At 36.6% G+C, this 11,783-nt stretch overlaps 1 protein-coding gene across 8 annotated transcripts in view; it reads right to left on the bottom strand.

The window, feature by feature from the left end:
- LOC103472498 (myocyte-specific enhancer factor 2D homolog) overlaps window positions 1–11,783 on the bottom strand; it is a 43,721-nt gene that overhangs the window by 6,335 nt on the left and 25,603 nt on the right. For 2 of the 8 annotated variants that reach the window (XM_008422189.3, XM_008422188.3), the window contains exons 8-12: window positions 10,192–10,221; window positions 6,504–6,633; window positions 5,583–5,760; window positions 3,332–3,400; window positions 264–314 (exon numbers count right to left, since the gene is read on the bottom strand). In XM_008422189.3, the coding sequence (XP_008420411.1) occupies window positions 264–314; window positions 3,332–3,400; window positions 5,583–5,760; window positions 6,504–6,633; window positions 10,192–10,221 (458 nt within the window). The remainder of the gene's footprint in view (window positions 1–263; window positions 315–3,331; window positions 3,401–5,582; window positions 5,761–6,503; window positions 6,634–10,191; window positions 10,222–11,783) is intronic. The other 6 variants (XM_008422191.3, XM_008422190.3, XM_081612118.1 and 3 more) reach the window with 4 other exon arrangements.

Raw genomic sequence — 11,783 nt, 5'->3', positions numbered from 1 at the left:
CTTTGAGCCTTTAAAAGCAAAGTAACGTCCCCAACAGCAGCTCCCAAACCACCAACAGAAGCATGAAATGATCGGTGTGTGACGGGGTGGTTCGCAGTGAGTCAGCAAGGATGTGACGAAAATAATAATCTGGTTAGAAAACATGGTGGAAATCACAGCTACACCGCTTTCCTGTTTGGCAGCAGGCATGCTTAAAGAGAGGGGAGGGGGGCGGCAGCCAAGAAGCACAAGACACACAGGAAGTAGGAAGTGTGATACAGTACCGGCCCAACCACTCATCTCTACCCAAGAGCAGGTTGGACGGAGAGCCAACGCTGTGGGGAGAAAACAACATGTTGGAGCCCAAACCGAAAGGGAACAGGTGGATTAGAGGCATGTGAGGAGAAAAGTGTGAAACATTATGGCAGGCAAGTTTGGATTCACCGCAGTGACGCCGTTTCTCTGAGCACCGCAAACACAGACTTCAGTTCGAAGCAGAGAAAATAAGAAGGTCGTACATGTCCTGGGTTTTCTGGATGCAATATTTACATCTGTGCTGTCCAAACTTTTTGTTTTGTTTACATTTTCAAAACTGACTTTTTTGCTCAATAATAAATTAAAAATGTAATTTTAATTAAAAGCAACAAAATATTCAGATTTGCAACTAAATCTATTATTCTGACGATTAATTGATTAATTGGATAAAACAACGGCACATTCTGATTTTTCACTTAACCACTTAACTGTTTTTCATGCAATATTAGAAATACAGAGATAAAAATAAATCTTAAATAAGAAAATAAACATTTTATAATAACACAGCATGCCTTCAGTAATTCTGAACTATTCCACTTGAGGAGTTTTAATCTTAAATGCAAATACACTCCTGATCAAAATCTTAAGAACAGTCAAAAAATTGCAAGAATTTGCATTTTGCACTATTGGATCTAACGAAGGTTCTAAGTAGAAATCACGAAGAATAACATCACGAAGAATAACATCGTGATTTCTTCTTTCACGATGTTAAAAGAAGAAATCAGCATAAGAGACAAAAACTTTTGAGCAGGGAATTAATTGAAAACTGCATTTACACTCAAACATGATTTTTTCAGCTGATCAAAAGTTTAAGACCATAGTCTTTAAAAGCCAAAAGCTGTGCAAAAATCTGGATTCCATGTCATTTTCTGTCAAGTCTTTACACTGTCAAGACCTCCTGATGGCAAAAGCAAAAAAGCTCACTGACTTTGAACGTGGTAGGAATGTTGAGCTGCATAAGCAAGGCCTCTCACAACGTGCCATCGCTGCTGAGGTTGGACGCAGTAAGACAGTCATTTTGCATTTTTTAAATGATCCTGAGGGTTATGGAACAAAAAAGTCAAGTGGTAGACCCAAAAAAATTTCACCAGCTCTGAGCCGCAGGATCCGATTGGCTGTCCGTCAAGACATGGGACGATCCTCTACCCAAATTAAGGCCATTACTGGTGCTGACTGCAGCCCAATAACCATCAGACGGCATCTGCGAGAGAAGGGCTTCAGAAACAAAAAACGTCTTCAAAGGCCACGTCTTCTTCAATGCCACAAAATTGCCCGTTTGGACTTTGCACCAAACATGGGACATTGAAAGATGGAAGAAAGTTGTCTTCTCTGATAAGAAAAAATTTAACCTTGATGGTCCTGATGGCTTCCGACGTTACTGGCATGACAAGGAGATCCCACCTGAGATGTTTTCTACACGGCACAGTGGTGGGGGCGCCATCATGATTTGGGGTGCGTTTTCCTTCAATGGAACAATGGAGCTTCAGGTTGTGCAGGGGCGTCAAACAGCAGCTGGCTATGTGGAGATGTTGCAGCGGGCATCCCTCATGACTGCGGGCCTCGTCTGTGTGCTAATGATTGGGTTTTTCAACAGGACAATGCTGCAGTTCACAATGCCCGCCTGACAAAGGAGTTCTTCCAAAAGAATAACATCACTATTTTGGACCATCCTGCATGTTCCCCGGATCTAAACCCAATTGAGAACATTTGGGGATGGATGGCAAGGGAAGTTTACAAAAATGGACATCAATTCCAGACAGTGGATGCCCTTCGTGAAGCCATCTTCAACACTTGGAGCAACGTTCCCACTAGCCTCCTGGAAACACTGGCATCAAGCCTAAACGATTGTTTGAAGTCATCAACAAGAATGGTGGAGCTACTCATTACTGAGTCCTTTTTTTTGACACTTTGATTTCCATTTTGGGGGTTTTTGGGGTTTTTTGAGCTATGGTCTTAAACTTTTGATCAGCTGAAAAAAATCATGTTTAAATATTTTTTGTCCAGTTTTGGATTAATTACTGCTCTGAATATGTTGTTTTTTTCACCAAATGGCATCTTTTTCAGTCTGTTTGCTCCAGTTAACAACAAATTGATTGTTTCAATAAGCGATTAATTACAATTAATCCGATTAATCGTCCTAAGAGTCGATAAAAAAAACATTTTAAAAATAATTACATAAATTGGGTTTTCAGGCAGGCTTCAGAGTTTCTATATTTTTAGGGTTGATTGTTTTCTTATTTTAGAAGAAAGATTTGCTTTTGAGAAAAATCCGGTTGCATGCTAGGTTCCAAAATTTAACTTGTGGGGGCCGCCCAAAATCCTCCAGGCGGCCATAAAATGGCCCCCGGGCCACACTTTGGACACCCCTAATTTACAATATTAAGCCTTTCAGATGTTATTGACAACCTCTGGTCAATTATTGGCTACATTCAGTCGTAGGTAACTGCATGTCTGCATGGAAAAGCATTCATCGCGCCATAAACACAAATACTGCTCTTTAAGAACATTCCTGTCTGAAACTCTTCTTTGTGACGCTACTTACTTAAAAATGTGATTTATATACCTAAACTGCACACAGTAAGTGCATTTTGTCATATCAGTAAATCACATTTACTGATATTTATTGATTATTTAAAAAAATAATTAATTGAAATTTATCGAGATGATAAATCTAAATTATTAAGAGAAAATTTTCACAATAAGTTATAAACGATACGATAAATGCTCACCCCTACTCCAGTCACCCTGTCTCTGCTTATGCATCCTCACAGCATGATGCTGCCACCACCATGTACTGAAGTCACCAATTTTGTAGTAATGTGGCAAAATGTGAAAACCTTCAACTTTTGCTCATTTCAAAAGAAAATAAATCAAACTCGTTTAATTTTCTCATCTTGAAACGGTTTTCTTGCCCCGTTAGAATCTCCTGCTCTGCTGCTTTAGAGGCGGGATCGGTCCAAATACAAAGTGAGCCTCCCAAACCCCAGCTGACAGACAAAGTCATGACATTTCACACACACTAGCGGTGGCTGTTCACCTCAGATTGGCAGCCAGACTGGACACTTGGCTAGACAGCTCGCTGCTCTGTTTGTCCACGCCCCACATGCTGTGGAGGAGAGGAGAGGACACTTCAGGATCCACCAGACCAAAACCCCAAAACGCTCAGAGACATTTAGTCACCCAGATTTCAAACCCAAAAGAGAAACAAAAGGGAAACTGTTTGATTCTGTGAAGGGAAAAAAGTGAAAACTTTAATCTGATCTAATGATTATAATAATCCTGACTGAACATGGATTCAACAATTTCACAAAACTTATCGGTTGAATAGAGGCTCAAAACTTTACAGATATGCTATTTAAAATCACTGCATTTCTATTTCTGTATAAAATTATTTATATTACTTTGAGTAATTAAGTAAATTAAATAAATATAATTATTCTTGAGCTGCTATAGTAATTATTTGATCAAAAAGGTCACATTTTAATTGAGTCCTCTCACAAATTAATGACAAAATTTAGAGCAATAAGGAGTGTAGATATATTTTTTTTAATTATGTTTGACCAACTACACTTAAAAACTAACGTGCAGTTCTGGAAACCATGAAGAGCCCACTGCACCGAACTCCACTGAAAACCTCCTGGTTATTCCACCAAATACCGATTTCTGAACTGAGTTAAAACATTTGTATTGTTGTTTCTAAATGAATATAAACTTGTTTTCTTTGCATTATTTGAGATCTGAAAGCTCTGCATCTGTTTTGTTATTTTGACCATTTCTCATTTTCTGCAAATAAATACTAAATAATTGCTTTGAATTTCAGAGACATGTTGTCAGAAGTTCATAGAATAAAAGAACAATGTTCATTTCACTCGAACATAAACCTATAAAGAGCAAAATCTGGGAAACTGATCATTTTAAGTGGTCTTTTAAAATGACCACTTTAAAATGACATCTGTATATATCATCATATACAGATGACATCTGTATGTCATCTGTATATGACATACAGATGTCATATAATATAAATTAAAATCAATTAAAATATATTGTATTGGTCTCAAAGGGAAATTAAATGTTGTTAAAACTTTGTTAATTCAAATTCTTCAAAGAAATTCAGAACTTCACTAGTAACATCTTATATATAAAATATTTCTTATGTGGCTTTAAAGCACCTTAATTTCAAATGCATCAATAAAATCCCCTCAGGCATTTTAACTACTTTTTTAACTATAATGACAAAATGTATTTTTCTTGTTGACAACTGTTGAATAGCATCAGTTTCACTCACAGTTCCTGTTGACACAAAGAGGAAGTACAGAGACTTCAACACTTTTAGCTCGTTAAATTTAATGCACGTCTTCTCTGGATGTTTCCAAAAGATAAACTTTAAAAGACAATAAGCGTGTGGCATTGTGTGGACGTCGCCTTAGAGCCTGGAGAGTCTGTAGGATCTGTTGCTACTTGACATGTTGGACCACAAGAAGACCCAGTTCACACTATATTAGCTGCTCTGCTTGAAATGTAAGACTTTCAGATGAGTTTTTAATTCCCTGTAAGGAAAACTTTAAAGAAATAAATCTTTGTCCAGTTCTAAATATAAAGCCACATTCTCTATTTCTAGACCATATTTCTGTGAACAGACATCTTCTAGTCCGCATGTGTCAAACTCAAGGTCCGGGGACCAAATGTGGCCCGCCACAGCTTTCTACGTGGCCCTCTTGGCTCCAGATGCTAAATTACATCAATCAGTCCCTCCAGTTGCTCTGGAAATTCACATAAAATAAACAAATCCAAGCATTTTTTTCCCCAAGTTTATTGCAAATTGTCAGCAAAAAAAAAAGTTTTTGCGTTTAAGTCATGCCAACTCTCTCCTGTAGGAGGCAGTATTTCTTACTTTCTTTATCTCGATTTGCCCCAAGAGGAAAATGAGTTTGACACCCTTGTTCTAGTCAAACAGTTGTTTTAACAAACAAAATATCATCAAATCACATCTTTATTATTATAATACTTTCTTGAAAAGTGGCAAAGCCAACCTGCTACCCCTTGCTCATGACTGATGGTTTAATAAAAGCCACAGGAAACTATTCAGATTGATGTGATGGCAATGGTGACATGCAAACCAGGTTACTAAAGAGGATGCAAGTTGCTTGCATTGGAGGTCATGGTATGCATATAATGCAAGCAACTGGTAGGGTCAGTATGCCAGCTGTTATCAAAGACTGAGCTGTTAGATGAGGATGTTACAAACATTTCCTACACGTCTGCAGAAACAAAATCAGGAGACTTACACCAAGTTGCTGAGTGATGCAAGGTTAAGCTGTTGCTGCTGTTGCTGCTGCTGTTGGGTCTGTTGTTGCTGGGAGACGGCCTGCTGTTGTTGCCATGTGGACACGCTGGTCGGCAACAAGCCGCCTGGTGACGCGAGAGCGTGTAAAGCAGTGATGTCCGCACTGGTCAGCTGGTACTCTGAGGGAAGATGCAGGATTTAAATACGGATTTAAACTTCTGCCAAAACAGGTGCAGGTCGTTTCACCGGTTCATACTTAAACAGTTTTGGTTTTTGTTATGTAATCTATTCATCTATTCAAACGGATGATTTCAAATGATTTTGGACAGAAATGTTGTTATAAGGGTCTGATAAATTAAATCTACCGGTGCATAATTAAGCCGCTGTCGACTTGAAAATAATCTCAAAATAACATTACGGTTTATCGCAATAATTACTAGGACAATTTATCATCCAGCAAAATGTGTTATAGTGACAGTTGTCATAAATATGCTGTATTGCTCCAAATGTGTCTTTACAATTTAATGTCTTATAATTGGTCCTCTGTCTCTTTAAGAAGCTCCTGCTCTTTCTGAAACGTCATCATGTGTCGTGTGCAACCGTTTGTGACTTGTTGGACTAAGAAGTAGTTCATTCGTTGAGCTCAGTGCCAGCAGGTTTTTGCTAATTGCTGCTGCCGCTAGTCTAGAGGAGCCGAGCTGGAAATGGACGGGGCTTTGAGACAGCAAACATTAAAGTACCTCAGAAAAGCTAACAGGTGAAACTAAAGGATTCATCAAACATGCATGAAAGAAAGAATCAAAGCAAGACTCCAGGTATGTTTTTAATGAGGGAATAACGTTAAAATATGATGTAAAACAAACAACAAAAACAACTTGATTTTACACAATCCCTCCACCTGTGACTGCAGTTTTTGCCTCACCTGTGTTGTACGCTGTGGGTATGGCGGAGAAGGGTAGACCCTGTGCCAGGAGGCTCGGTGTGGCTACAGACACCACAGGTGTGGTGAGGGTTTGTGCCGCCTGGGCTCCAGCCGCCAGCCGCTGAGCGTTCTGCCAAAGAGCAAAACAACATCAGCACGAATAAAAACCAGCAACAGCTTCCTCTGCGAGCCCGTTTCAGTCCTTTTTTTTTTTTGTTTGTTTGTTTGTTTTTATTCAGACATGCTGGGAATGACAGATGCACACATGGCTGGATTCAGAATGATGTTCCACACCGAGGAAACCTCTCAGTGCGTTCTTGATGACATGCATCAAAAACAAACTCCTTGGTTTGAATAAGACATGTAAGAGAATTACATCAAAGGCAATTTATTCAACCTCTGGTTACAAAAAGACCTGATCGGTCACTGGTAACATCTTTCCGAAATCTTATTACTGCGTAATATTAACAATGCGCAACATTAAAATAACTAAACTAGTTCATGATGTAAATATAGTAACGAGGGCTGGACAATATGAGTGAAAAACTTAACACAATATAAATCGATATGAATAGTTATTGATTTGTTTTAAATATCTGAGATGCTGTCAAACTGGTAGTGTGATCTTTCCTCTTTTATCCAGTTTTCACAAAACGCTGTTGTTTCTTATTTTTAAGCAGTTATGAGGCACAGTGACAAAACCTTAAACTGCTGCTGCTGTCAGTTACTCAACATGTTGTTGCTAGGTAACCAAAGAATGTTTGCTTAGCTGTGAGAAGTTTCAATAATCAGTTATGTTATTTTATGCCCAAAAATTCGCTATAAAGCCTTACAACCAATTAGCCACTGAAGATCCTATTTATTGCTCTGCTTACCTCTTGAATTTTCAATGAATGTGAAGAAAAAAACCTTTGAAATATTCCGTCCATAACAATAACTTTTCTATACATTTGTCTTAAAACTAGATCTTGAGGAGCGTCATCAGAACCACATGATTTGTGGAGATTTTTTGTAATGTACTGTTACTGCTTGCAATTATATTTTTATGTATTAAAAGGATTTTGACCTGTTTCCTGGCCTACATTTACTGTATAAATCATGTGGTGAGTCCAATTAAAAAAGTAAATGTATTGAATTCAAAATAGAATATCCAGTATCAGGAGCATAAATATTAATCACTAATAATACAGTATCATCAAGTGATTGAAGATTTATTTGTTATCACAGTTTGATGAAATGGTGAAGTAAAACAGTGATCGAGTCAATCATAAATGGAATTTCTCAGTTTTTTGGGGGGAAAAAAGTGTCATAATTGCCAGAAAAATACAAAGAAATGTAAAAACTTTTCTAGACACCTTAAATAAATGGAAATTTATAAAACAAATGTTTAGTATGAAAAATACCTTATTTTACGACAAATCATAGTCATGACATTTTTTAAGACCACATCATATTGATAAAAAAAAACTCTGAAACGGTCTCATTTTAATGTTAAACTAGGATTTCTGTGTGCACAACATTTCAAATGTTCTAGTAATTACACTGGATATACATATTTTTAGAATGTTTAATTTAGCCTGGTGGAAATCCTTGTACGTCAATGACCCATGTCCAAATCTACTGCTCCCAAACTGGTCGAAAAGAGCTCAAATTTACCACGGATAAAAAGCAAACTGGAGCTCTTTTTAAACACTTCCACATATAAATCGTCTTGCTATAAAAGGCAAAAGATTTTGTGGATTTTCCCTGGAATTACGTTCGTGTGTGAAAAGAACCATTCATCAAGAGTTTTGAATTACACTAAACGTACAAAAGGAGCAGAGACAGACCTCAAGGAGGAGAAAGATTTAATTATCTCCCTTTGTGAGGAAGAAGAGCGAGAGCGCCAGCAGAGTGAAAGTGATGAAAATTAATCACCATCTTCTGGAAAATGAGAATCTTGCCTGTCGACTTTAAGACGAATTGTTGAAGGGGGAAGAGGACAGCCTCCAGAAGCAGCCATTACTCCTCTAAAAACACATTTATCTTAATAACTATTATCTTATTTTGTTGCAAGCATTGTGAAGGGCATGCATTCTGAAAAGGTTCAATTTTCCACAGCTTATTGTGGAAAACGTTAAATTTTTTAAGTGTATTAAAACACTTAACAGGCTATGAAAACTGCTATTTTTTACAACTATGTTGTTATTTTACACTTTATATTTTAGGGATGAAACAAATAATTATGATTAATTTTTGAAAAAACTGTCAACTTATTTAGTAATTGATTAATCATTAAGTAGAGCATACAAACTCAAAAAAAGGCCATTACGCCGTCAGAGAAGTAATTAAGTCAAAACTGTACAAAATTAAATACATTTTGCATTTAAGATAAAAAAAACAACTTTAAATATGTTTTACCCATAAGACCTACAGTTCAAATTATGTAAAGAATGATTTATAAAAGAAACTGAAGTATTTGTTTATTTTTAAGGTATTTCTAATATTGTACGAAAAAGCTTAAGTGCCTAAATGATCTGCAAAATGATGCTATTTTTAAATCTGATTAATCATCAGAACAATTGACTGAATAATTGATTACTATAACAATAATTAGTTGCAGCCTTAACATATTTAAATGTAGTGTGGACTGTCATTCATCATTATACCTTCATGTGTTTCTGTGCGTTTGCATTTGTCACTTTGACGCTGATACACTGAATTTCCTCGCTTAGGCACAAATACTTGGATATTTCCATTTTCTTCTGGAAGTTAGAAATTATCTCTGTCATAAACTTTTAATGGAAGTGAAGCAATGATAATCAAAAGGTAAAAATGCTAAAGATGCTACTGCAGCTGCAATATTGGGTAAAATTGTTAGTCATTTCCTCTGGATTTAAATCTGCAGCTGAATGGGTGAAAACTAAAATTGTTTGCATGATCTAAACTCCTAATCTGGAATCTGAATTTCTAACTACTATGCATTTTTATCAGGTGTAAAATATGAAACAAAGTGCAACTAAAAACTAGCAATTAAAGATAATTTCAAGCCTGATTATTGGTTGATGTAAGCAGACAACTAAACCCTATTTATGATTGATTTTATAACCATTTTCTATCCTAAAGGTATTAAAAGTTTTTTTTATTCATCTCTAAAGATCATCTAAAGTTGCATGCTTTGCATTGGCCATGAAAGCTCAAATTTGGAGTTTTTGTTGGTTAAATGCCTTTAATGTAATTCAAAGTAGTTATTAAAAATCTCAAACATTGTGTCGGATAGTGGAAATGAGTGTGTGAGGCCGTCGGTGAACACTGAAACATGCTCTGTGGCGCGTCGCACCACAACGCAAAGTGAGAACAACACCCATGCTTTAGATAACCACCATACAGAGCGATGAAGCGAGTCCAGCTCAAACCTGCAGGAAAGCACTCGGATATTTCTGCTACGGCACCGTCAGCGAGATTAACGTGGAGGGCTCAGTTCTAGATCATCTCCAAAAACTAAAAACAAATGCTGGAATAAGACATCCACGCACCCTGACCCACATGCAGTCAGTCAAACTGAACATCTCAAAGGAAATGTCGGTGAAAACAAAACTGAAACAAGAAGAAACTCCTGCAGAGTCCTGCACTCATGCTGACAGCTGACTGGCATCGACTCATGCGAGTGACTGATGTATGCGTTTGGGAGTGAGGGGGGGGAAATCACCTCGTTTACCAATTCCAGCTCATCCTCTGTCTGCAAGGAGTTGTAACAAAGAGGGTTATAACTCTGGAGTGACTGAATAAAACCATGAAAACAAAGCCTGAACTCGAACTAGTTCATCGGTTTGTTTGCAAAGTTCAATAGTTTTCTCAGACCTAACCTAAACTTCAACAGCTAGCAACAAACTAAAGACAATAAAATTTTTGGAAACAGTTACAATTATTTATCAAAGGTTTCTTTAAGAATCACACTATAACTGAGAATCTAAATAATGTCATATTAGTCCATGTTAAAGATTATAACCTAGTTTTGTCTTTTCTTCACACTTTAACTTCACATTAAACTGAAATACTTGAAGCAATTATTAAAGCCTAATGAAGTCGTGGTTCATTCCTTCATAAAATATTTGCCTAGATTGTACAACTTTACAGTATTAGAACAGATTTTTCATTATTGTGTCTGATGTTAGTTTTAAAACTTATCTTAACTCTCATCATCTCAACTAGGCAGCTTGATTATTGTAAAAAAAAAAAATCCTGACACTGAAGAAGCAAGGTGAGAAATAAACAAGTTTCTGGATAAATATTTTAGACCCTTCAGTCAAAGTTTTGATTATCAAACAGCTTGATAAAAAAGATCAGATTTATCAATAGCAGAGCTTCAAGCATTCAGGCTTTGGATGAGAAGATAAATTAAGATTTCCTGATTCTCTTGCAGCATCTTTGACATGATGGGTTCAATCCAACTATAAAACATGAAGCAATTTGGTCCCCATTCATTTATTTCACCCCAGGATTGAGATGTTTACGCAGCTCCTGTATAGTTGGGGCAATTTTGGCCACAAAAAATACGATTTCTGGATCGTTTTGTCTTCTAAGACATGGGAACTTAGAAAATGTTGATAAAATGTTTCTAACTTTTACAGCACCACACCTATGAGATGAAAACAATATAAATGAACTAAAAAAAGACAGTTTCGATACACTATTACGTGATCTTGATCCATCAATACTTCTACAAGGACAACTAAAATACAGAAAAACTTTATATTTTGAAAATTTTTTACACTTTACTGATCTGAGAACAAAATACTAACCGAACAAACCCTAACTCAGAAAACAAAATGTGTGTCTTTTCACCAAGTGTGTAAATATCTGATTTCAACTGTAAATAACATTTTATTTGAAGAGAAGCATCAGACTGACATGAGACATTAACATGAAGGAGTCTTCATGATGTTTATTGTTGTCATGATGTGTCATTCTGTAAACGACATTTTTAAAGGTACTCTGCATTAAAAATGTCATTTGCAGAGCGACACTTCATGACAGCAGCCATAAACATTCATAAAGACTCCTTCTTGTTTATCACAGTTGTTATGTCAATCTTATGCACACCTTCAAATAAAATGTTACCACAACATTTTCCAAAATTAGGCTTACAGATTTAATACAGGGTGTCCAAAATGTGGCCTGGGGGCCATTTGCAGCCTTAGAAACAACTTTGGGTAGGCCCTAATCAGAAATTCAAGAATAGTATAAATTTGTAGTTTTCCATTTCAGGCAGAAAATACAGATTTGAAAATAATGTTTCAG

This window comes from Poecilia reticulata, chromosome 11 (assembly GCF_904066995.2).
Source record: "Poecilia reticulata chromosome 11, P_reticulata-male-v2, whole genome shotgun sequence".
NCBI lineage: Eukaryota > Metazoa > Chordata > Actinopteri > Cyprinodontiformes > Poeciliidae > Poecilia > Poecilia reticulata.
Note: the sequence above shows the minus strand (reverse complement) of the source record. Positions and strands in the feature narration are given on the sequence as shown.